Source organism: Uloborus diversus, chromosome 8 (genome assembly GCF_026930045.1).
Source record: "Uloborus diversus isolate 005 chromosome 8, Udiv.v.3.1, whole genome shotgun sequence".
NCBI lineage: Eukaryota > Metazoa > Arthropoda > Arachnida > Araneae > Uloboridae > Uloborus > Uloborus diversus.
The window spans coordinates 91,604,428-91,632,224 of NC_072738.1; the positions used below are offsets into that span (position 1 = coordinate 91,604,428).

Below are 27,797 nucleotides of genomic sequence, written 5' to 3' on the forward strand. Positions count from 1 at the left end.
TTGGCTTTACGGGAACGTAGGCTTGTTTAATTCTGGACGGAACTTCTTGTCAACTGTTACGATCTTATTATTCGTAACTATTGGTTTTTATGGAGTTTTCTCGAAGAAAAAGAAGCATTACTCCACGTGACCTCATTGACACAGCTGTTAATTTAGTATCGCCTATTTTTGATGATGTGGATATAGTTTGTCTCATCATAGTAATTTTTTGATATTCGATATAAAAAGGCCAACGTGTAGAAGAGCAACATTTGTAGCTGATTGAAATCGTTATTGCATGTTTTCTTTTAATATTCTAAAGATGATCACACCGACAAAACTTTTCATTTTTCTAGTAATACTTACTTTTAGTCTTGCAGAACTAGATAAAAGCAAGATTGCTTCAACAATATGCGGTAAGTTTTTGTTAAATTCTCTCAGTAAACTGTTTAAACTACGTTCTATGACGACAAATACATTAAAGTGAAAAATAACAAAATATTTGTAATATGATCTATTCTAAGAAGATAAATGTAAATATCCCAATTGATACACTTATCAATATACTTTCTTTATGAAACTGCTTACTAAAACACATGGCGAAGAAATCGAAATGTGAAATTAAAATACTCTTAAAATACGTAGCAATTTTCAGAAAATAAACGCAAAACAATAGAAGTGATGATATGTTACTTGAAATGCAAAATGAAAAAAAACCTAAAATACGTAGTAGTTATTTCCAGCAAGTAACTGCAAAACAATAGAAGTGAAAAATATTTTTCTTAAAAGTGCTATTAATTTAAAATATATTTAAAATAAACCTTTCGCGCAACAACTTACTCAATATGTAGTTTTTCCTTTCAAAAGCTTGGAAGTACTTCCAACAGTTTTCGGTTTGTTAAATAATAATAATTTCTAAAGTAGCAAACTAATCCGTTACAGGTGAAGAGTTACAATGGCTTTAACATGACTCATAATTTCGAAGCAGCATCAAAAGTTAATGTTTTGCTTCAGTTTCAACTTTTGCAAAATTGTGCTGTTTTGCCACGATTTCAACATTTACAAAAGAAATACTTTTTTTTTCCGAATTGCAATTTTTACAAAACTGTGTTTTGCCACAATTTCATCCTTCATAATTGCATTTCGACACATTATCATTTTTTAGAAAAATGCATTGCTTATCTGCAGTTTTTAACTTTAACAAAATTAGGTTGCTTTGCCCCGATTTCAACTTTTTTCAACTATGTTGTTTTACTGTAATTTATACATTGTAAAATTGCATTTTGTACAGTTTCAACTCTAGCAAAATTCTGTACCTCAGAGGCAGACAGACGTAAGTCCAAAAATTACGATTTTCCATTTATTAGTGCATTGTATATACAAGCCTAATCCGCATCGAGTTATGTGAACGTAATTCTTTACAAAAAATATTTTTCAATTTTTTAGAATGGTTAAAAGAGCCTGTGTCCCATCCTTTATATGCGCCAGAAAAAAGTTTTTTTTTCTCTCCTGTAAAATTACCATAATGTAACTTACGTCCTTCTGACTCTGAGGTACAGAATTGTGTAGTATTGTTACATTTTCAACTTTTACAAAATTGCGTTCTTTTTAAACTGCATCATTAAAAAAAAATTATTTGGCCATAATTTGAATATCTAAAATGTGCGTTCTGCCACAAGTACAAGTTTTACAAATTAATTTTAAAATATGTCGTGAAAATTTAAATTACATCAATATGTTATTTCTTTAAAGACAATTTTTATGAAGCTCAAGCTGCGTTGTACGTTCAAGCTCGAAAACAAAAGTGATGTCAAATGACGTATGTTCAGCAATCAGGCTAAAGTAAAAGATAACTTGTTTTATTTCTTTTATTTATGTGGGGGGGGGGGGGGTTTCAGACTTTTGTCTAAATATTTATTTGTACAAGATACTAAACCATTTTTTTTAACAGGAAAGCAAGCTCCTAAAAGGAAGTAGCTGCCTAATTTTAAGCTGCCCTTCACCACCTTTCTACATTTTAAGTTAGTCAATTTGAATCTCTAACACAAGAATTTCCAATAAGTCAGAATAATGAGTTCCTACAATTTCATTTCAGCAGGACATTATTTAATCAAGAGAAAGACAGAAAATAGTAGAGTTATATTTAAAAACCTCTTTGCTGTTTATATTGTCAGAAAAAAAAGAAATAAAGAAAATTAATTTGAATTCTGAAATTTTGAATTCAAATTATGTTTTTCGCAATCACGAGTTGCGATAGGACCCTACTCATTGGTTAAAACCCACTCAATTGTTTCTAGAAACGGCTCTTGTACCTCCAAGCCTGCCCCTCCTCTTGGGCGGTTACGTGTGTATAGTTGTGTATGTTCAGGGTAGTGTGTGTGCGTAGACCTGTGTGTATGCATGTTGGCGTCTGTGTAGTGCATGTGTGTGTGTAAAGGCGTGTGCGTACACTGTAAAAACGATTCAGAAACGTTCCTGGAAAATAATAGGCAGCTGATGTGCCCAATTTCAGCCAGTAACATATCTTACAAAAACCAGGAACGTTTTCCGATAAAAGTCAGTAACCTTTCTGAAATATTAAGAAATCTCCCCTATTAAAGCCAATCGTGCACCTTCTAGAAAAATTAAAAAGGTTTTAATTTATTTGATTAGAACCTTCCTGATTTACCAAGAAAGCTCCAGAAAAGTTCGAGCAACCACGGCCAAGCTACGCGAAAATTGCAGGGAAGAATCAAGCATATTCCTTGCCTGCAATTCCTGCCTCGCAAAGCTGTAGCTATCCAGGGACTTATTTGCTCCCATTGGGGAAGCTTAGTCAATATGGACGGGCCATAAACAATCTAAAGCCGACACACTTAATAAACACGCTCCGTCAATATTTAAACTAGTAGCAAAAAATATTTTTCACACTAGTGCAAGGTCTGCATTCGTGCATCTTTTAGGAATTCAGGAAACTTTTTTGCGAAGATACTTGATTTTTTGGGGAAATAGGTGAAAACCGCTGAAATCACGAAACGTTCCACGGAAATAACCAGTAACGTTTCGGAATTTTTTTACAGTGCATGTGTAAGAGCGTGCGTGTATGTAGGACATGAACGCCACTGAACAGGAGCAGCGGATTGCTCAGGACCGGAGGAGCCGCGCCTGCAGAGGATAGTGGGGGTTGAAAAAAGAACCAAACATCAAGGACGGTCAAATGAAAACAATTAGCAATCTTGATTGCTCAAAAACCATGGTCTACCATTTCCCGCTAAAGTGTAGAAAAGAGCTTATATATTCTTATATATTCTAGGAGCTTTCCTGGTAAAATCAAGATGGTGCCAAGCTATAAGTATAAGCACATGTAAGTTTTCTTGGAGGAATTCCGATTTATTACAAAAACGTGACTGACTTTTATTAGCAGGCTGTACTGCGCTAAACGATTGTTAAATAGGGGAAATGGCTTTATTAAGGAGCAAAGGAAATAAAACATCTGGAATTTTGAAACTTTTGCCAAAATAAACACATAAGTGAAGTTTTAAATTTTGAATGACGAGTAGAAAGGAATAACTTAGAAACAATTCTGAGTAATACAAAAAATGTTAAGAACAAAAGAAAAAAAAAGACAAGACAAAAACAAAGACATGTAAACGAACACTAAATTAGAATCCAAAATCCAATCTCCTGGAGGAAGGGGAACAATTTAGGATGAAAGATTACTAAAAACTTCAGAAAGATTCCATGTTACTTTCGGGTAGGTTAGCGACTTTTAGCGAGACGCATTCCTTACAAATCTATACCGAATAAATCTATTCGGGTTTTCAACTGTGATTTTTTTAAAAACTCCTAAATGTTAATTCTTCGTATATTTTTCACCGAAAGCTAGAGAAAATTTCAAATAACACCACGCTTATGAATTTTGGTTTCTTATTAAGGAAGTTATGGCATTCCCGCTAAAAAAAAGAGCACCTTTGAGAAATAATCTATATGTTTTTTTTTTTTTTTTTTTTTTTTTTTTTTTTTTTTTTTTTTTTTGTGATGTGAGAAAGTATTTTCTGAAACTAATTTTACAGAACTTTGAAGCTAAAATAATTTACAGTAGCAAGTACAGTGCTTAATTGTTCCATTTGGTTGAATAATACGAAATTAGATTTAAGTAAAATATTTTATGCAGAATTCTGTGTCCCACACCTCCCTACTCTGCCCAACGTATCTCCTGTTTTTCTCCCCCTACCATCTTCCATTTCATCCTTCGAAGGAGAAAAAAAATCTTTTTTAAGGTATTGCTCACTATTCTGGTTTCTATTGTTTTCATACACTTCATTCCTCTGAAAAATGCCAAGGTGTATTTTCACTCTTTGAAGAAAAAAAACTTGCTTTATCTGTGGCAGTTGAAAACAACTTCCCTCTTAGTTCAATACATGTTAGTGTCCATAATAAACTGTTTGAGCATCTATGATTAGTTAATACTTTTCTAAAGGCTGTCTATAATTGCAGCAAATCTAACGTGGTAGTGTCGTAATGCTATGATTAGAGACTAGACGTTAAATCCCGTTTATCACAAATTTGCCATTTCAACTGCGCTTGCGCGCGGACTTGGCTTTTTGGGTTTTCTGTTTTAAGATTTCGTGTTGCTTGTTTATATTTAGGCTGAGCGAGAGTCCCACCAAATTGATGAATGTGATTAGAATATTTTTACAGCGATTTCGTGATATATTATATGAAACTACGAATATGAATAAATGATAATCTTAAGAGAAAAATGACACTTCAGTATTTATTAGTTAAGAAATATTTAACATAAATGTAAAACACGTTGTGTACTTCAAAAATGATTGGAATATTAGTACAAAAATCCGTCCTTTGCGGGCGTAAACAACTTAGTATTATACATTTTTATTTAGGTTGAGGGCTCGGCTTCGTATTAGAATTGATGCTGCAATTCTAGTACGCTCTTCTGAGGTTAAAAATTTGTTCCTGAAAAAGGACAGACAAATCAAACACCGAATCCATTAATAATTACGACGCAAAATTCAATCTTTACCGAGGCCTAAAAACTAAATCAGAGAAAACTTAGTGATTTCTAATTTTTATCTGTTGCCATCTCATATTTATTACCAAATTTAAAATGTTAGTAATTAATTTTAGCAAGATTTTTGAAATCAGCTAAGTCCGCGCGCAAGCGCAGTTGAAATGGCAAATTTGTGATAACCGGGATTTAATGTCGAGTTTATTAGAGTATGCGCAGCCTTCATAGTGCTGCCAAGTTAGGTTTCCCCCATTGTAAAGAGACTCCACTAACAGACAAAAATGTACTTATAAAAGATTAACGAAAAAAAATTACAATAGGGTTGTTTCCTTCAGTCAAAAGTACTACTTTTAGTCACTGAAATTGATAGAATGAGTAAAAAAAAATAACATGGACCCAGAAAATACTTTCATTTTCCCAAAAGTTATTTTTTAATTAATTTTTTAAACTGTCATATTTTGAAAACAAGGCATGGTCTTTATGACGTCACAAATGATGCGATTTGGCGCATCTTTCCACCAAGTTTCCACGTTATGATAATCAAGAAGCGAATGAAATATTGCTCTCTACGCTTGCTATCAACCATATTGTTGCCAATACACGTGAGTAAAGATGCGAATTATATATTTTTCTCCGTGAATGGCAACACTGAATGGCATTTCATCATTTGTGATGTCACACGAGAAAAACGTAAACAATGAAAGCGCACCGATTTAAGTAATTTTTTAAAAATATTAAACTTGGACAAATTATTTGAAAAATGATCAGATCCTATATTTTTAAGCATGCTCTTTCAGAAAAAAATACTTTTCAAATTTTGGAAACGACCCCATTGCGGGAAAAGTTGGTTAGAAAGGCCTTTTGTATGCTCATTTATATAAATATAATAATGGCAAATAAATGGTATAATGTTGTGCTCATTTCTATATGATCGACACATTAGTCTGTTAATATGCTTACCATGAATTATAAAAATGAATAATCGGATTTAGTTTAATTCATTAAATTTGCTTAAAATCGTGTTCTCTTAAAAATTTGATGCATAAAATTTAGCTGAATTAAGACAATTTCTGAAACACGGGGGACTCACATCCCAATGAGCTGTAATCAATCATGTGACCTCATAGCTAATTCATCTTTTCGTTTCCCTTTTAAAATAGGAGAAGGAGGTACACCAAAGACAACACCATCTTGCATTCCTAAGCCAGATCCGACCGATTTCAAAGGCGTAAGTACAAAATTATTTTTTTACAAAATTCAGACTTCTGTTTGAAACTCAAATCGACACAATTCAATCAACACAAATCGACACAATTCAACTGCTAATTCATCTTAGAAAAGCCTTTTAAAACTTTTTTTTCAATTACGAATTGCTTTTGCACTGAAATGTAGTCATTCGCTAACGTAACTACCAGATTTCCCGAAAGAATAAAAATAATATACAGGGTGTTCCGTTTTAACCTGCAAGACATTTATTTTCGCAACCGTTAGTCCTAGGTGTATACTTCCAATTGCAAAAATGTTCAAAATCAGATGCAGAGTTAAGATATTGAAAGTTTGAAGCAGAAATAACAATGAGTCAGGAAATACAAAGTTTAACTTTTTATACGGGCCCCAAGTCCCATAACTGATGTTTAGGGAAATAATCTCCAGTGAAAGATATTACTAACACAAAAAACTTGACATTTGTGCGACCAAAACTCAGGGAGATATTCCAGTTTCAAGTTTTAAGGGACCATACAAAAGATGAGATTGGCCCTCTTACCGCCCTTTCAGAAGAATGATACATCATCAAAATAAGTAAAACAAGGTATTTATAATTTTCATTGCTATTCAGAAATAAATGCAAATGTTATTCCGTGATACGCAAAAACACACGACAAAACCTCGAACAGTTTGAAAAACCACACTCTATGCACAAATATAATTTTAAACACAGGTTAACTGCTATATTTCCCCCAAAATGGCGTTATTGACGGCTAGTGAAAATTGGTGTAAGTCACAAAACGCTGCGTTTCATATCTCGGTGAATATTGGTCGTAATAATTTCAAGCTTTTTGTGTTGGAATTGTTTTTTAATGGAGATTATTTCCCTAAACATAAGTTAGGGGACATGGGGCCCGTATAAAAATTTAAATTTTGTATTTTTTGACTTATTTTTATTTTTACTTCAAACTTTCAATATCTTAACTCTGCATCTGATTTTGAACATTTTTGCAATTGGAAGTATACGTCTAGGACTAACGGTTGCAAAAACAAAGGTCTTGCAGGTTAAAACGGAAACACCCTGTATGCTGTAAAAAGGCTATTTAGTTCAAAGTCTGATGTGCGCACCAAACTACATCCTTTAAATTCTATTTTCTATGGAAAAGGGAGCAAGATTTTAATTTTGTTCTAATCGTTACACACATTAAAATCGAATTCTTCCGAGCAGACGCTTTAGCTCTTAGCGGATCAAATTAGATTGCGAAACAACCTTCGGAGGTTGTTGATCGTTTAGCGAGCGATCTGGAATGCGTTGCTTAATTGAAAATCTGAAGTGGACACTACATTATTTCCTTATATGCCTACTAAAAAATTCGTTTTTAATAAAAGAATGAGTACGTGTACTCATGTACACACGTTCAAGAAAATACTTTTTAAATACATAATTTTAGACTTTAACATTGAACTACCATCTGAATCGGTTGAGATCAAGGTACGCAATCCAGACTACTGCTCAGTATTTAGAGCAGAAATCATTGTTATTAACGAGGCACTAAATGTTTTGCTATGCAGAGATGTCTTTGAAGATATCTGGATCTTAACCGATAGCCGCAGTGCCATTCAACACGTCAGAAATTGGCCAAGGGTTGGAGATGATACTTCAGTGACAATTCTGAAAAATTTAAAAACACCTTCACAACATCACAGGATTTTTCTTCAATGGATTCCCTCACGTATTGTAATCCTGGGCAATGAGACAGCCGATAATCTAGCCAAAAAGGGCTCTTCTGGGCCTTTAATCTCTCCCGGGAGTCTTACATCATCTGAGATATGTTCAAAGTTTAAGACGTCTTATCGGAATCTGTTTAAGACGCCTCCACTTCACTCCTGGTATTCTGAAAAATCCCCAGGCAGCACCCTTGCTCTTGGCACGGATAGAACCATCCAGGTCAAGATCAGCAGACTCAAGAGTGGACATGCTAAGAACCTTATTTTTACCAGCGGAGGGAAAAGCTTTCAGACCTGCATTAAATGTGCTTCAGCTGAGGCCTCTCCTTCCCACCTTCTTGCTTGTTTGGGACTGACATATAAAGATTTAACGACTAATCCGCTTTTAGTGTACGGCTTTTTAACAATACATAAATTCTTTGACCTGGTCTAGCTTCGACTAGATCAGGGGGAATAAGCCACAACACAACAACTAATTTTTAGACACTTTTCTATGCAGATAAAAGTAGGGTAAATATAGAGAGTCATAGACACAACTTCATAACCTGATCCAAACATTGGAATGCGTTTAAAATCGTACAGTAAGTGTAAAAGCAAGTCTTGTAATGACTATCCTTCTTGGTTGGGTGAAGGGGAAAGACGGAATGAAGCTTGAAGTGCTGCTACCCTCCTTGTGGTTGGGTTATCGGATGTTAATGAAATAAAATATATTTGCATTTCCAACAAAGAGATGCACAGTGCATATTTATTGTGAAAAAATATATACTGGACCATAAAAGGAGAAATATTGCAATGTACAAAAAATGGTTTTAAAAAATCGATTTTTGGTTAACTTTATGAAAATGCACAGTTCGTTCGCGCACTAAAAACTGTAAAGGAATGTAGTTAATCTAAAGACAGGTAAAAAGAACGTTAAAAGGAAGCATTGAATGATTTTAACAAGAATTTTAAACATTTGTATTTTCTAAAAATATTTTGAAATTGACCATTTTTTGGCCTTTTTTTCAAACCTTTAAGCTCGTTTCCCGTAGCTAAACCTTAATATTTTAAAAAAATAATGCTAGAAATGAATTTCTCGGGTGCAATTTTTGGAATATTGCACATTTGGGATATTTAGGGATCTTGCACATTTGAGATATATTGCATCCCAAATGTGCAAGTCAAAATTCAAAAAAAAAATGACATACCGTAGTCGATAGAACAATGTAGATAAGAAAAATAGGCAAGTTCGATCCGTAACTTTGGGATAAGGATTGGCATATTGCATGTAGTTCTGCCTTAACCCTGGCTTAGGGGTGGTAACTTACGGTTAAATTAAATGCTGATTGTATGGGAATCTCTCTAAATATCCCCAACAGACACAATGTTCGAAATTTCACCTTGTTTCATTGACTAATTTGCTACCAATTTGACCATTAGTCACCAAGAGATTACCAATTTTTTCATCACTGCAATCTGCATTGAAATTAACACCGATTTGACCCCAAAACCGTGTAATAGAACTTTTTTACAATATCGAAATGCAACCAAAATGCGCAACTGACCCAACGAAGTTTCAACCTTCTGTGGCGAAGCGTTTTGTGTTATGCGAGATACATACATAATATGTACGTACGTACACAGGGCCGTAACCAGACTTTTGTTTCGGGGAAGGTTTTGCCAAACATATTCCTTGTGAAATCTGTGATCAATGAACTTAGATTTCATTTGTATATTCTTTTGGTTTTTGTATATAAGGGTAATTTAAATGAGGCGGGAGAGTTGCTTAAAGATTATAAACATGAGCAAATCTACACTGTTATAACCAGGGGTTCCAGACAAGTGAAAATATTCCCTCTAAGGTGAAAGCATTGTGCCTGAAGGTGCAATGCAGGCTAGAAAATAGAGCAGAGGAGCCGAAACAGCATGCAATCGCAAAAAGACTCATTGCGCATGCTCTTTTGCCTTTTAGACATACATTCAACCACCGCAATATGGCGGACAAATGATGATTGCGTTTGTGTGTCTTTCACATTGAATGAAGTACACTATTGGATTAAAACACAACTTTACTAGGATTAATTATCCGAAATTACAAGTAAGTACAGCTTTTGATCACTTTGTAGCTTTTAGGGCTTTCAAACATAGTTAAGTGTCTAAAAGTGCATTTATTGCTTTTCAGTTGCCGTTACTGTCTTTTAGTTAGTTAACCGTTACTATCGTGAAATTTCCATCATTCAAAACGCTACTAAAAATATCCTGTCATTATTTTCTTGAGTACTCGATAAGCAGCTTTTATTAATCACCAAAAAAAAAAAAAAAAAACACCTGCTATAAGATTATTAATAGTCAACAAGTGAGAATCTTAATAAAAATGATTCTTGTACTTCGTAGATTATAACAAAAAGCTATCGAAACAAAAATCTCTCTTATTCTAGCTCTTTTTTTTTTTTTTTTTGCTTTTTCATTCAAGTGTTAGAATCATTTCCTGTTAGCGGTTAATGTCTCGATAGCGTTAGAAATTTCTTTTGGTTTTTTAATTGTCGATAAACTTCATATGCATTTTATTTTGTTACTCTTGATTAACGTTTATGAAACGATTTTGTTTTTCCGTAACTGTAATATCCCTGAATATTTTTGACTCTTCATGTAAATAATCCATAACTACAGCTATGCTTCATTTTCGGAATGCGTCATGTTTTAGTAAATGTATAATTTCTCACATGTTTTAAATAATTACTCGTTTTTAAATTATAACGTATTTGTGACAGATCTTTGATACAAGTGAAGGGGTAGATATTTATTGTTTTATTAATTCTTAACATTACTTTTTTGTAAAAAAAAAAACTCATCAGAACTCTGAATGTTTCACATGTTTTTAACGGCCCCAGAGTTATTAATATTATTTATTTTATGAATTTTTAAGAAAACGATAAAGATTTCACTGGTCCGCAAAGTTTTTCTTTTGCTTTTACCGCGCCCGTGGGTCAAAAGAGGTTGAGAGACACTAAGTTAGAGCAATGAGCACTTCTTAACTATGTTGAATACTCTGAAATATGATCAAATGCTGTAAATACATGTTTCAATCATTTCCAGTATCGAGTTCAATGTGAAACATGTCCAAAACGTAGAATATCATAAATCAAAACAAAACTTTAAAAAAAAAATAAAAAAAACACACAACTGTATTCAAAAACGCATACAATACGGGGGAGGGGGGAGGATGATCTATAGTAAGGGTGCCATTTCTCTCTCCAAAGGTTCCTTTTTTTCACTCCGGCTGTCTATTTTTTAAAAGGTGCCTGTTTTTCACCCTATTTAGACGTATTCACCCTATTTAGACACCCTATTTCGGCTCCGTATTGGGTGCCGCTGGTGAACAAGCGTTTCTCCCTTGAAAGGTGCCGAATGCATCCTGTAGTTTTAACAGTGTAAAGGATGGCGTATATATTAAACGAACGTAAGAAATCTGATGTGTGCACTACATAGCTTCACCCCGTTAAATATTTGATACATTTATAACAACTCGGAAGAATAGTTGCGTGCACTCATATAAACGCATTCAGAGTAATACTTCGTTATAATTCCTTTTTCTTTCTTTTTTTTACAGCCAAAAGTTATGTTAAATACAAAATTTGACATTTTTAAATATCAAAAAATTTGATGTTTTGTTTTACGTCAAGTATTCAAAATTTGAAGGAAAATGCTGTATTGCTTTCTGAGAAAATATACTCGCAGTGACTGAAATTAAACTAAACACTGCAGATAAAGCACCGAGTTTGCTCAATAACTCATTTTTCAAGCGAGTTAGAAAAATAAATAAATAAACAAACAAAAAATCGTAATAATAATTTTTTCAGCCAATCAAGAAAAACAAGAAGACTTCTTAGGAGTAGTTTTGAAAATTTTTGGAGGAGCTTTGAACCCTAAAAGCCCATTTCTTAAATACAGCCCTGTAATGTACATACAGAAGTCGCAAAAATCTTCGACGGTGATATTCATTCGGGGATAGTAAAAATGGATATTTCGGTTGTCTATCTACGTAGGGGTAGAGGGAAACCGAATTTCAATGCTTCAACTTCAGATCTTTCTGTTCCTTTTGGATGAATTGACAGTTAAAGGATCTGAAATTTTTTGACTTTATAACTGCTTGTTAGCGAATTAAATCATTTTTCCTTTTACCTCAGAGACTAGTGGGTAAATGGAAACACCCCATTTATTTCCCTATGAAATCGATGAAGACAGATAACACAGGGGAATAGTCAGTTTGGTGCGCGGGAAATTGGAACTGATTTCATATGAATTTGGTGCCCTGAGTTCAAATGTAACATCAGTTTTTGCCCAGGAGCTCACATTTCTCAGATATAACATTGAAATATAGAGGTGGGTGTCCCAAAGCGGGTATGTCGCCCAAAGCGGATAAACATTCGTATACCGTCGCATGGTGTGCAAGCGGCGATGCATACGTTTGTCGTATTCACCGGAATACCCCCAGAGTTTCAATCAGTCCCAGCGAAGCAGCGGTAATGCGGCACGGCATAGCCAGGCCTAAAATTAAAAAAAAAATTATACATTTCGATTTAAAAAAAAAACTGAAGGTTTGTAACTTGTAATGTTGAAGGTTTGTTGAAGACCAGCTTTTTCCTTTTTGTTATTCTAATAATAGTATGCTATTCTGACACCACGCACCTATAAACTACGATGGTCATTCCGTTTTTCTTTTCTCCTTTTTTAATTTAAGGTTATAGTTAATGAAATAAAAATCGTGCTTTTTCGGGCAAAGTGCGTAGGGCAAACAGGTATACCCGCTTTCTATGTATATGTTTTGTTGACAAATGTACTGACTTAGATTTTCTATTTAAATAGGGTAGATTTTCTATTTAAATAGAGTAAGTATAACTTTAAAAAGTTATTTTTATGATACAGTTAGCTAGTCTCTTGATTTAATCAATTCTTTCTTTATGTTTTATAAACAAATGTGCTGACTTAGATTTTCAATTTAAATTCGATAAGTAAAACTTTATTTATTTATTTTTTTAAGAATGGTAGTTAGCTAATCAATTGGTTTAATCATTCATTACTTTATAGTTGACTGACAAATGTACCAAATCACAGTTAGTTAAGCTTACCCGCTTTTGGCCCCCAGGTACGGAAAACGGGTTTTTCGAGTGTTTGTAATGTATGATAATAAATAAATATTGATTATAAGAAACAGGGTTGGTATAAAAATCGTTTTTTTTTTTTTTTAAACGTTTCTTTTTAAACCAGTTTTTTTTTTCTTTTGGTTTAAACCGGGTTTATTTGGTTTCTATTGCGATTTGTAAGAAAAACAATTTTATTTTAGGGAAATCATGAAGATATTTTGAATTAATTGTTAAGAAATGTTTAATATCCATATTTGTACCTTATTTTTTCGTAATTAATTAAATAATTAAGCGTAAAATCTTCTAATTTCATTTCCACATACTTAGAGATTTCTATAGGAGAATATTGTTTAAAAATCTTTAGCTGTTATAAAAAATACAGTACGTAAATGGATCTTGGTATAAATAATCAAAGAAATAATTATTTAGCCATGGGTCCCCGATTTTTAAGGGCTTCAAGAAGACTAAAATTTCAGTAGTCTATTATTTATGAAGCAAAAAAAAAATAACATTAAGGTACTCTCTTTTATTCATTTACCCTTATTAAGGGGCAGGGAAAGGTGACAGTCAATGAAACGCATAACAGTTTTCGATTTTTTTAGAAAGGAAATCTAACTCAAATTTTACGTTAATTATTGAAACAATTTCTCAGTATGTGTCTCTTTTAATATTAAAATTTACTTTTATGATAAATATACAAAATAAAGAATGAAAATCAAAAATAAATATTTTAGCATGTGGTCCATTCATGGCAACCGGTTGCTATGGATGTACCATCGAGTTTCCCTCAATGGACCACATTCTCAAATTAAAAAATCAATGCGTAATTTACAAATATTTATAACAGGTGATCAATAAACACTATAAATAACAATAAGTTATAAAAAAAATAGATTCATTTTCCAAAATGTCCAATTATAACCACTGCGTCATTTTGAATATTCTTATAGGTGTTACTGCTGTGACGAAACATGATGAAACATGACGTATGGGGATTGTACTTCAAAAGGCACTCTTTTAAGTCAGTGTTTACGTTTAATTTATCAGTGATATTCAAAGCATGTTATAACTAAATGAAAATCTCAATAATTAGTAAGATAATGGTAGAAATCTTATCTGAACGATTAACAATATGATGAAACAATTTTAGCTACTTGACGACTCTGCAGTCTGCAGTAGACTGTTTTCAGACAAAGGAAGGTACAATAACTATTCAGTTTCAAAAGCCTGTACTTGCTTTAAAAGTGCGCGAAATGGAGTTAGAACTGCACATTTTGGGTAAAACAGCAGCACTAAATCTGGAAAAGTAGAGCTGCTAGAGAAAAAATAATTTCATATTTCGTTTCAGAGCCCCAAACGTATTTAAAATCAGTTCTCAAACTCTGAGCACCAAAGAAAAAGCAGTATTTATGGGACAAATGGAAACACCTAAATTGCACGTCAAAAATAGCTTGAAAGGTGAAATTCATAAATACACTCCTGTTTGTGAAAATTGCAACACCACGAAGGACTTACGCGAGTGAGCTGAAAATTGCAGGAAATGTAAAGTAGGGCATGATATGCAAATGATTAGAATTGCAGACCGGTAGCGCATGCGTATGCTGAGCAGCGCCCTCTGAACGGTGGATCGAACCGAATATAAATAGACAGCTGTAGCGAGGCGTGTATGATTATGGGTGGTTGTATGCTAGAGTAAACGGTAACTGAATCTTTACTATGCCTCTTCGACGAAAGAAAGCGAAATTTGAGCAAATTTCGGAGTTTGAACGGGGCAAAATCGTCGGCCTTCGTGAAGCTGGATTGTCTTATCGAGCAGTAGCCGCTCGTGTGCCGCGCAACAGCAGCACAATCATCCGTGTTTGGAAGCAGTGGACGGACGAGGGTCGGACAGCTCGAAAATCCGGGAGTGAGCCCCGAAATGTGACGTCAGTCGCGATGACAGACACCTGGTGCGTATGGCGCTAACGGACTGCACAGCTTCTTCTAGACAATTGGCAGCACAGTGGTCAACAGCTACAGGTGTTTCATTGTGTGCTTCATCAATTCGGAGACGTCTGCTGTAGCGTGGGCTGCGCGCAAGGATTCCTTCATACAGGATTCCTCTCACGCAAAACCATTGCCGCTGCGGCTACAATTGGGCCAATGTGCATAGTAGCTGGTGTACTGATTGGCAGCAGGTCGTCTTTTCTGACGAATCCCGCTTCAATTTGTGGCACCATGATGGTCAAATTCGTGTCAGGCGCTATGCCGGTGAACGGCACATTCCGGAGTGCATTATCGAACGCCACAGTGGACAAACACCTGGAGTTATGGTCTGGGGTGCCAAAGCATATCATGGACGATCACAGTTGCTTTGAATTGTGGGCAATTTGAACAGTACCCGATACATAAACGAAGTTTTACAGCCCCAAGCTATTCCTTTCCTGCGAGGATTGCCAGGGGCTGTATTCCAGCAGGATAATGCCCGTCCACATGTCGCCAGGACTGTCAAATCCTACCTTGATTCGCAGCAGGTACAGCTTCTTCCTTGGCCTGCATATTTCCCGGATATGTCACCGATTGAACATGTGTGGGATTTCGTTGGACGGCATCTCGCTCGTGATCCTCGTCCTGTTGCTTCCACAGACGAACTTTGGTTGCGCATACAAACAATATGGAATACTCTTCCGCAGGCAGATATTCAAACTTTGTTTCACTCCATGCCGAGACGTATAGCAGCTCTTATTGCGGCGCGTGGTGACCACACAAAATACTAATTTCTATCTCTTTTTATTGTTTGTTTGGTTTGAAAATGTAATCATTTATTTGTACCATTATCACTCAACTGTGTATTAAATTTCATTCAACTATGATGCTTTCTTCATGGTGTTGCAATTTTCACAAACTGGAGTTTATATGTTTTAGTAACATTCCACATGACAAGCAACACTAGTTGAAATCGTTTACTTCGTATTTGTAGACATGTGGTAGACTTAAATGCAAGATCACTAAACTTTAAAAAAGAACTTTTTTCACAGTACCATCTTCAGACTATGATGATGCCTTCCCAATGGGGTTGTTTCCATCAGTCAAAAGTACCACTTCTAGTCACTGAAGTTTATAGAATGAGCAAAAAAAAAAAAAAAAAAACATGGAGCGAGGAAAATCTTATTTTCAAAACGTTTAATTTTTAAATAATTTTTTAAAATGTCCGATTTTTTAAATCAGGTGGGATATTTATAACGTCACAAGTGATGAACTTTGGCGCGTATTCCACTGGCGCACTGAATGCTTACGCTTGCTGTATACCGCGTTTCAGCTTATGATAATTCAGAAGCGAATTAAATATTGCTTTCTACGCTTGCTATTAACCGTATCGCTGCCAGTACAAGTGAGTAAAGATGCGAATTAAATACTACACGCTGAGCTAATGGCATCAGTGAATGGCATTTCATCACTTGTGTTGTCGTGTGCAGAAGCGTAAAAAATAAAATTGAATCTGCTCACCGATTAAATTATTTTTTGAAAATATTAAACTTTGCCAAATTATTTATAAAAAAAATATCAGCTCCTATCTTTTTAAACATGATCTTTCAAAAAAAAAAAAAAAAAAAGTATACTTTTAACCTTTCGGAAACGACCCCAATGTTTGGAAACAAGCGGAACTCTCAGAATGTCTTCTTTATGTTACTTAGTCTTCACTCACCATCAGTTTAGTTTCGAAAATTACCTCAAGTGTTGTAAAAGATTTTGTTTCAGCTCAAATCATGTCTCTTCTTACCCTGCTCAGCCTACATATGCAAATGCGGACTGTTAGAAAAATCTACTTGATACTGATTCGGGGGTGAGTGAAAAGGGAATTTTAGGCTGAAACTCGTGAGAATTTTTTGGTGCAAATGCAATACTTCCTGTACTCCAGAAGGAAGTAAAAATGTGTTTTCGTTTAAAGAACCAAATTCTGATAAGTTTCTTTCCATTCAGATTCCCAGCTATACGGCCTTTGTCGAGTGCTGGCCTAAAGTGGCTTCCTGCGCTATGTGCCAGGGTGACGACAGCAAGAAAAACGAAATGGCCAACTGCACCAAAACGTACGACTGTGCCTTTGACGCCACCAGCTATGCCAGTCCTGATGTAACGAAGTGCTACTGGGAAATATTCTGTAAAACACCAGCTGAATGCCAGATACAGGCGAGTATTTTCTATCTTATTTGCAGTTGCCATGCTCTAGAAAAATATTTGCTTTCAGGAAAAAATTCCAAATTATTTCATTGCAAGTTTAAAGTATTTTTTTAAATTTAAAATATATATATATGACACATGTTTCCCAATTTTTGAGAATGAATGCTCAACTAAACTAAAATTGCTTTTGTTTTATAATTTATATATTTTTTTCTTTACAGTATGAACAATGCGTGGAAGACAGTGCAGAAGGGGTATTTATATTTTGTTATCTTTACTAATAATAAAGCTGAAAGTCTCTCTGTCCGGATCTCTCTCTCTCTCTCTCTGCCTGTCAGAATCTCTCTCTGTCCGGATCTCTGTCTGTCTGTCAGGATTTCTGTGACGCGCGTAGCGCCTAGACCGTTCGGCCGATTTTCATGAAATTTGGCACAAAGTTAGTTTGCAGCATGGGGGTGTGCACCTCGAAGCGATTTTTCGAAAATTTGATGTGGTTCTTTTTCTATTCCAATTTTAAGAACAAAATTATCATAACATGAAACCGTAACACGGGCACAAGCCAATTGAAGAGAAAATTCACCATACATTATTTGTAAATATACAGGCGAACCAAAAGACCTTTCAATTTTGTATTAAGGGCAAAGCCGTGCGGGTACCACTAGTTTTAAACATATAAAAATATCACTTTAATCATTTTAGTCAGAAAACGATTTTTAATATGTTCAAAATTAGAACAGCTGTAGTTTTTAAATGATGTGGTGCTATTGTGACTCCCTCAACATTCCGCACATGCTCATAGAGAACCTACATCTGTTAGAGACATACGCCAGATGCCAGTACTGAGGTTTTTGTCATATTTACGCTTATTTTTGGATCTTTTGGGTAATTCAAATGCATCTCATATTTGAAAAACCTGCCTCTTGATATATGCTCTGCAATTAATTTTATGTATGTAAAAAGCAGCAGCGTGAACTCTGTCAAAACTCATAGAGAAATCTTTTGGTGTATTGAAAACTAATGACTTTACTAAGAATCGGAACTACTCGTAGATGAAATATACACATCTAGAAAATGTAGCTAGATTTCAGTGAATCACATAAAAGTGTCAGCTGATTTTCAAACACAAAGATTTTTAGTTTAATTTCGAGGAAAAGTTTTATCATTTAGATAAGCTTAAAGAGACTTTTCAAAGTCTTATAAGACGAATGAAAAATCCCACCACTGTAAAAAAATTTGTGCAACCTTACTCCATAAATACGGTGGCAGCATTCTGCATTTTGTGTATTATTATTCCGGCAGCTAGCTTCCTCCATAACAATGGAGTAACTTAACTGAAACGAGCTGATGTGTGCATCACATGACTTCCCTTTTACTCCAATTGAATGTCATTTTCCCATTATTGGCATTTTTAATGTGATTCAATAGTTTACTCTCTAAATATCACCAACAATGGCCACAAAACTTGGCGACCAAAATACTGGCGATATATCGTCAAGTAAAGTAAGACAAACCTAAGGTGCATAAAGCTGGTATTCCTTTCAGGCCGATTGTTTCCAATATTGGTACGGCTTCGTAATCTTCAAAATATTTAGTCTCTGTGTTTTCTCCCCTTAGGAGTCATAATTTATTTACTATTAAAAATTCTGTTCAGTTTGTTAAAAAAATTCATAGTTTCGTTCCAAATAATTCTTTTATGACTTCTTTTCATGTTAACTATTTACGAACGTTCCCGTCGAGGGTTCATTGTTATGCCTTCGTAGAAGACTTTCTGAATTTCATTTCACCAATACGGAAATTGAGGATTTAATTTTCCTTACCCGTACTTGTCTTAAGCAATGTTCTTTTGTTTTTAATGGGAAATTTTATATTATGTTAGATGGTCTGGCTATGGGAAACCCACTTAGCCCCATTCTTAGTGATATTTACATGCATTATTTTGAGGTTAAGCTGTTCCAAAAACTGCAGTTTCAATTTTATGTTCGGTATGTTGATGATTGTTTTGTTCTAATGAACCAGAATCAGTTTGAGAGTGATGAGGTTTTATCTATTTTAAACTCCATTGATCCTCATATTCAGTTTTCTTGTGAGAAAGAACGGAATAATTGCATTTCATTTCTTGATGTACTTGTTTCTCGTACTGAAATTGGTTTTGAAACTACTGTTTATCGCAAACCTTTTGCTGTTTCTTTACCTCCTCATAGACTATCGTCTCATCCTCCAAATCAAAAATATTCTGCTTTCAATTCTTTTGTTTATCGCGCAATTAATATTTGTTCTTCGTCGGAACTTCTCAAAGTGGAACTTAATTATCTTAAAGCTGTGGCAATTGATAGAGACTATCCGCCAACTTAGATTGATTCCATTTATAAAAAAACTTTCAAATAAATCCCAAACTAATGTTCTTAACCGAACCTTCATCAGAAAGAATTTGGTTGTTTTGCCATTCTTTCCATCTGTAAGCTATCAGGTTGCTAAGATTCTAAAACGTTTCCAATTCCAGGTGGTGTTCTCTCCTATTAATAAACTTTCATTCTCTTCTCTTAAAGATCCTATTCACCCTCTTAATTGTTGTGGAATTTATAGAATTAATTGTAGTTGTAAACTTGCCTATATTGGACAGACTCGGCGTGCTTTAAAAATTCGTTTGAAAGAGCATCAAAATTATGTGAAAAAACAACAATTAAATAAGTCTAGTATTGCTCAACACTGTTGGGATTCGAATCACTCTTTTGATTTTAACTCTTATCAGATTGTCCAAAAATGCCCCAATTCATCAGATCTTGACTTTTGGGAATCCTTTCATATTTTGAGGAACAGTTCTAACTTAGTTAACGATCTTAGTGCAGTTCCATATTTTTCTAACATTTGGCTCCCATATCTTTAATACTGTCCTTTCCCCATTCCCCCCCCCCTTTTTCTCATTCATTTTTATCGATCTTCCTTTGTTTATTTTTACCTTTTTGTCTTGATTGACACCCCATCCCCCAATTTTCTTCTATTTATCTTCATTTTTCCTTTTTTCGAATATTTTTTGTTTCTGTTTATTTTATTTCATGGTTTTCCATTCAGCTTTTCCTTTCTTGCGGTTCACGGTTACTGACAATTTCTTTTCTTTTTGTTTAAGCTTCGGCTTAATCTTTGTCCAATTGAATTCTTTCTTTCTGGGTTCGTACCTAAGAGAAAGCTCTTGGCCTTTGCTTGTATTCCTACTGGTTCCGGATCGGTTTATAACTTTGTCATTGGTGTTCGGCTAATCCGCTGTTTTTATCTTTTAAGCTGCATGCTTATCTGCTCTTGGCTTTTGTCGGATGTCTTTTCATCCATAAGCTCATTATTTTTTGCATTGAAAAAGGCGTTCCCTGTAACGTCGAAACACGTGTCTGCTGTAATTTACAAATTTGTGCTTCTTCTAACGTTGTTTTGTCTTACTTTACTGTTCAGCACAAAGGTATTTATGTATCTTATATCGTCAACCAAATTATAACACCACTTGAAATAACATCGAAATTACCAATGATTTCCCCTTTAAAAAAAGACAAAAGACTCCTTTAGAAACACCCGAATGCAACCAAAAGGGAAGGTGTACAACAAGACTCAACTAGGAGTCTATTTACCAAATTTCAACTTCCTGGGACATACCGTTCTTGAGTTATGCGACATCCATACGCTTATATGCACATACGCACATACATACATACATACGTACATGCAGACGTCAAGAGAAAATTCGTTGTAATTAACTCGGGAATCGTCATTACGGATATTTCACGTGTCTATACGTTCTTAGGCACCTATCCACGTCTGGTCGAGTCAAAAAAAAAAAAAAAAACTCAATGTTTATTCGGGGGTGAGTAAAATGGAAATTAAGGTCGATTTTTGAAAGAAATTTTTTTCGCGAATACAATATTTCCTTTTTTCTTTAAAGGAAGTAAAAACTGGTGTAACGTCCTGAGCGATGAGTAACGCTACACCAGTTTTATCAGTTAAGTTACTCCATTGCTGTGGAGACAGCAAGTTGCCACCTCTTTTACGGAGTAAGGTTACACAAATGTTTGACAGTGCAATCAATGATTATTTTAGAAACTGTTAGACGAAATGTTGGATAGTGTGCAACAAATTTGATTTTCAATGCATATTTCACACTGTATTGTGCTCAAAAAATAGTGAATAAAAATTGTATTTTAATTTTATTATTGATCTCATAAATATTTTTCATTCTCTCTCTAGCAAGAGAGGCGTACCTCAGAAACTTTGAATTTTGTTCTGAGAGCATCTTTCTAAATGTTTGTTTCGAACTCTTTTAATCACCTTTGTGAGTCTGAAAACTAATGCTTTAAATTATTTATTCTTCCTTAGATAACCCCAGTGCTGAAGTCGGGAGGGGAGAACGCTGAGGGAAGCCGTCTCCCGAAATAATTGGGTTTTTAATACAAAAATTATTTAAAAATACTGATAATTGCTTTCAAACAAACTTTTCTTTTGGTTGAGTGCTCTCCCCCTCCTTTTTCCCCTTTTTTACCAACTGCAACACTGGCGAAATGAGGAAAGTTTCTTTTTTGTGAGTCTACTAAATGATTATTAGATGAAAAAGAAATGCTTTTCAGAAGTTGAGGTACGCGTATATTTCTTAGGAAAGCAGCATAATTTAGCAACATTCAGTTTTAAACTTGAGTTCTCGTTTGAGGGTTTTCACTTATCATTTATGCGTCTTACTAGCCACCTGCGGCGACCAGCCGATTCGCCTTCTTACTCCATTACCCTTTCTGTGCAAGCAGCCGCTTACAGCGGCTGTTTGGCCTTCCTGTCACTCATCTTTTTTACGCCAAGATTGCCGCCTTTAGCGGCTACTTAAATAAAGTTGGATGCTGTATTAATCAATCTATATCTTTCTCTATCAACATGAATATGAACAAAATATTTTCTATATCTATTTCCAGTTCTGTTTTGTGCCATTCACCTTTTCACGCCAAGAATGCCACCTGCAGCGGCTTCTATCTACTTATACGACCTATCTCAAAATTTTCTAATTCATTTCTATTTATTTTTACCTGACCGCCCATTCCCTAACAAAAACAAAGATTTTTTTTAAAAAAATCTCTCCTATTTTCCCCGTAGTGTGCAAAAAGTAGCATTTGCAAAATTTAAAAAAAAATCACTGTTTTTATTGAATCAAATGTCCTGGCAACGCCGGATACCCGGCTATGCTCCCAGAGAAGCCTTGGTTCAAAATTTTCATAATGATTACTATTAATATTGCTGTTCTAAGGCAACGAATTTTTGTAGCAATGGGTTTTATATTTCATCACTTAATGGGGAAATTGCATGAGATTTACTGTTTTCCTTAATAACTTTATAAACTAAATGTTTTAGAAATAAATTATAGCCTATATTTCTTCCTGAGAATGTAGCTATCTATGGTGAAAAAATGGTTAAATCGGTCCAGTAGCTTTGAAGATTTCCTCGGACATACTTACACCCTTACATACAGAAGTAGCCATTTATGTATATAGATTCTTGTGTTCCCTTAATCGGGCGCATGTCACTGCAATCTTATATAACGAAAAACTGAGTGTATGTATCTATGTATGTATGTCCAAGTTACTTCTGCCCAACGCCAGTGAATTGACCATCGAACCAGGTATCGATGGATTCGTAATCTTCCTGTCTTTATGTTTGGCTATTTAACATAATCCTTCGATTTTAATTAGTGGAGATATCAATTTAAAACTATTAATTCTGACACTCAGATTTCGACATAAAATCCCAATTTTTCGAAGGCTTTCCTCCATTCAAATTATTACTCAGTGCTTCATCTCAACTTTCCTTAACAATGCTTTTACTAAAATTTGTAGCATGAACAAAATCATTGAGAAGAAAGATGTGTTGCCATTTTTTAATCTCGAATATGAACGAATAAAATTCTGGCTTTTGTTTTAAAGGGTTTTAATGTACTCGCGGGATTTAAAATGTTTCCTTTTTTGGTTACTTTTCCGCAATCTGCCGCAAAATTTTATTTATTTATTTATTTTTGCTCAAGCGTGATTGTTGAACACGCGTCCCTTGACATAACTTTTATTTTCGAGGTAGACCGTGCAAAGTCGGGCGACGCAGCTAGTTGTATCATAAAATTGGTCAAATACAAGAGCTACTTCAGAAAACGGAAATAAAAAATTCTTATCACTGTTGGGTTCTGAGGGATAATTACACTGTATAGAAAATTAAATTAATCAACTCCTAAAAGTTTCATTCTTTATTTTTTTTTAAATGAAGCTTTCAGTTATATTATTCCATAAGTTGTGTTTGAGTCTTATTAATCTTTCAGATTATTCAGTGTTGAGTTTTGTTGCTAACATATTATTCACATTCAAGTGTTGTATATCTTCAATCTATTCTAACATCGCATATTTTTCTTTTATTTCAGCTATTTAAAGAATTTAGAGTAAGTATTTAATACTTTGGTGATCTTGTATGCTACATTTAATCAGTCATCAATCAATTATTATAATATTACTGCTTAATTATTGCATTATGTTCAGTAATTAATCTTCTGCTTATCTTTAGGCAGTGATTTTTTTCTCTCAAAATGACTACGAAAATGAAACGAATGCAAACATACTGTCTGACCACGAATTGCATGGAAACGCAAACATCCGCTTACAGACGGAAATGGACGCATCTGTTAGCTTTCAGGGATGGCAGCGTTTGCATATGCATGTTATGGCCTCTAAATTAAGCAGAGTCTCATTCAAATGAATGGAACACGCGCATCAAATTTTTACTTTTCCCCCTCATTCAAATATACTCGTCTTAAGTGGACGATTGCCAATTCCATACAATCCGTGGATGGAGAGTAGGAGCACATTGCTTAGGATCAAAATATGAGCTTACGTATTCTATATGGCATAAAAATTGGTCCAAATCAGTATTGAGCTTGCTTTTGAAAAAGCGTACAGTTTTCACATGACTGTCACATTGAATGTGACAAGAAATCAGATTATTACTGCATAAAAGTTTAATAAATACTATCGTGCTTGAAAAGTAAAACAATATAAAACAACGTATACAGTCACAAATTAACAGGAAAATCTGCACACACGTGTGTCGAGGTTAAAAGGAACCCCTTTCTAAATGAAAAAGAAGTGAGCTTATGGAGGAAAAGCCATCCTATATCATCCATCAGCTCACTTTTTTGCGTTGAAAAAGGTTTCTTGCAACCCTGAAACGTGTATGCAGTTTTCCTGCGAGTTTGTGACTTTATGCGTTGTTTTATATTCTTTTATTATCGCACAATTTAATAATAAGAAAATATAAATGCTCATTCAATGCATTTGTATTATTTACTCTTTAAAGCTGAGAGAATGTCCCCAATATTTATCTAACTAGAAAATCGTCCATCAAGGTATGACGGGTAAAAATTGCTTCTACATATGATTGAAGCAATTGCTTGTTTGGTGCTATTTTGATAGTTAAAATTTTAACCCCTAACTCCAGTAGATTAACCCTAAACTCCAGTTGATAGCATTAATTATAGACCACTTTCTTCAGTCTCCAAGAATTAGAAAATTGCCCGTCAAGGTATGACGAGTGAAAGTTGCTTCTACATTTGAATGAAGCAATTGCTTGTTTAGTGCTATTTTGATAGTTAAAATTTTAACCCCTAACTCCAGTGGATTAACCCTAAACTCCAGTTGATAGCATTAATTATAGACCATTTTCTTTATTCTCCTAGAACCAGAAAATCGCCCGTCAAAGTATGACGGGTGAAAATTGCTTCTACATTTGAATGAAGCAATTGCTTGTTTGGTGCTATTTTGATAGTTAAAATTTTAACCCCTAACTCCAGTGGATTAACCCTAAAATCCAGTTGATAGCATTAATTATAGATCATTTTCTTCATTCTCCTAGAACGAGAAAATCGCCCGTCAAGGTATGACGGGTGAAAATTGCTTCTTCATTTGAGCGAAGCAGTTGCCTGTTTGGTAATATTTTGATAGTTGAAATTTTAACCCTAACTCCAGTGGATCAACCCTAAACTCAATTACAGTCTTACCAGTAAAGCAAGTTACCGGATCCAGTCGGGACCACCGCGAATCTTAGAGAGAGGGGGCCTCTTCTCTCTAAGATTCGCGGCGGTCTCGATCCAGTTCAGCTTTGTCAAAACTTGGCCCAACTTAAGTCTAATAGGCTCTGGCAATCGTCGAAACCCATAGCAAAAAAGAGGACGCTACAGGGCACACCTTTTTTTTTTCTCATTACTTTGCCATTGGTTGGGGGATGAAAGGGTACCCTGTGGCACCTCTTGCGGTTAAAATGGATGACGTCCAATCAAAAATAAACAAACTTTGAAACATTGACATTGATTGGTAGGTGCATGAGCTGCCATGAAACGTTTAACACAGAAAAGTCAAAATTTATCAAGGCCCGTGAAGCGCCAGCACCATCTAGTGGGGCCATGGTCAAAATGAAGCATTTCCTTGCATGTCAATCATTGCCAAAAAATACTATCAAATTATAAATGTCAAACCATGGCCCACTAGATAGCGCTGGCGCATAACGGGTCTTGATAATTTATTACTTTTATGTAGTAAACCGATGCAGCTCATGCATCCACCAATCAATGTCAACGTTTCAGTTTGCTTACTTTTGATTGGACGTAGCCCATTTTGACCGTAGAGGCGCCACACGAAACCCCTGCATCCACCAATCAATGGCAATGAACTGGAAACAGGGGTTACCAGTAGCGTCCTCTTTGTTGCCATGAATTTCAGCGATTGTCACGGCCTATAAGAATTAAGTGGGGCCATGGTCAAACATTACCAAAAAATATTATCAAATTATCGATGCCGTGGGACGAGTTTCATTGTTGAAGACGTCAGGGGCATTATTCGGTCACATTCGCTATTATATATATATATATGAGGATGACACATATATTTCGACTTCATGTGTAGACAGTTAATATTACAAAAACTTTTTATCACTTGATATAGAAAACAGCAGAGCTTTAAGTGAGCATTCCCTTACAGCTTTTTCTATAGTGGATTGTACGTTGGTGCACTGACGAAAGGGGTACTACCACAGTCTTGAAAAAGCTGTTTTATGCAACTAATTGTGCTTATAGTTTCATATTTCAGCAGAAAAAAATAATCCTTTTTCATACAATTGAATCCAAAGGAAACAACAATAAATCTAGTCCCGTGAAAAAAGAAGAGTTTTTTTTTTCTATTTTACTTAAATTTACTTATGTTTCCCCGTTATAATGTATACTGGCATAAAATAAAATTCACCAGCCCCAACAATTAAGGATTTTTGATACAAGATGAATAGAATAAAATTGCAGCGTACTAGCCAAAGTGTCGTATTACGCTTAGATTTCAAAATTTACAAAAAACGGGATTACGAACAATTGGGGAGCAGTGATATACGCTTAATCGAAGGAGATTACAAACAATTGCTCTGGATAGCGCAATGAACTTATTTTTTTAAGTTTAAAAATCACAAACAACTTAAACCAATAATGGGGTTGTTTCCTTCAGTCGAAAGATCTACTTTTAGTCACTGAAATTGATAGAATAAGCAAAAAAAGAAAAAAGAAAAATAACATGGAGCGAGAATGAACTTTCATTTTCCCAAAGCTTAATTTTTATTTAAATTTTTTAAAAACCTGATTTTGAAAAAAGTTGTGGTTTTTATGACGTCACAAATGACGTACTTTGCCGCATCTGTTTACTGCGTTTCCACGTTATGATAATCAAGAAGCGAATTTAATATTGTGCTCTACGCTTGCGCTAACAACCATATCGTTGTTCGTTGCCAACACATGTGAGTAAAGAAGCGAATTAAATATTGCGCTCTGCGAATGGAAACACAGTGAATGACAGTTCATCATTTGTGATGTAATCGGGAGAAGCGTAAACAAGGAAAACGCACTGATTAAAGTAATTTTTTAAATAAGTTAAACTTGGTCAAATGTCTGGACTCATAATGACATTTTTTGTCAAATTTACAAATTTAACCCTCAATATCTCTAAAATAAGGAAAGATATTTTGTGAACAAAAATACATGGTATTTTATTTTTTTAAAAAATAGCGAATTGCGCATCTTTTTGAAAAGGGAAAATTTGGAAAGTTTAGGATTCAAAAAAAAAAAAAACATTTTTCTGCAGAATTTCATAAAAATGAATCAAACTACATTTACTAAAATTGTTTTTTGTTTTTCTTTATAGGACTGCGTGGAGAAGAATGTATAGCATCAGCAAGCTGAAACAAATTTTCTGTTTCCTCCGGTACATTAACTTTTCAAAATAAATACCTCATGCTAAAAAAAGGGCTGTTTGCACTAATATTTTGTCATTTTAAGTTATAAATAAGCTTATTAAACGATTCTCTTCTGTTCTCAGTAAGTTACCACCCTATAGCCAGGGATAAGGCAGAAATACATAAAATACACCGCCAGCTCGGTCATTCCATCCGAGGACTGCAATTTAGTGCTTATTAGCACTCATCAGCCCGGAATAAGAAGTGACTGAGCTGGAGGTGGTGGTGGTGGTTCCACCTCCAGCTCAGGATTCCTATTCCGGGCCGATGAGTGCTAG

At 34.7% G+C, this 27,797-nt stretch overlaps 1 protein-coding gene across 1 annotated transcript; it reads left to right on the forward strand.

The window, feature by feature from the left end:
- Nucleotides 1-27,540, forward strand: LOC129227828 (uncharacterized). The gene is made up of 6 exons (XM_054862442.1): nucleotides 1-395; nucleotides 6,148-6,215; nucleotides 17,005-17,211; nucleotides 17,424-17,456; nucleotides 23,624-23,641; nucleotides 27,429-27,540. Exons 1-6 carry the CDS (start codon nucleotides 278-280, stop codon nucleotides 27,450-27,452), a joined length of 468 nt encoding a protein of 155 aa, XP_054718417.1. The 5' UTR covers nucleotides 1-277; the 3' UTR covers nucleotides 27,453-27,540.
- Nucleotides 27,541-27,797: the final 257 nt, after the last annotated feature.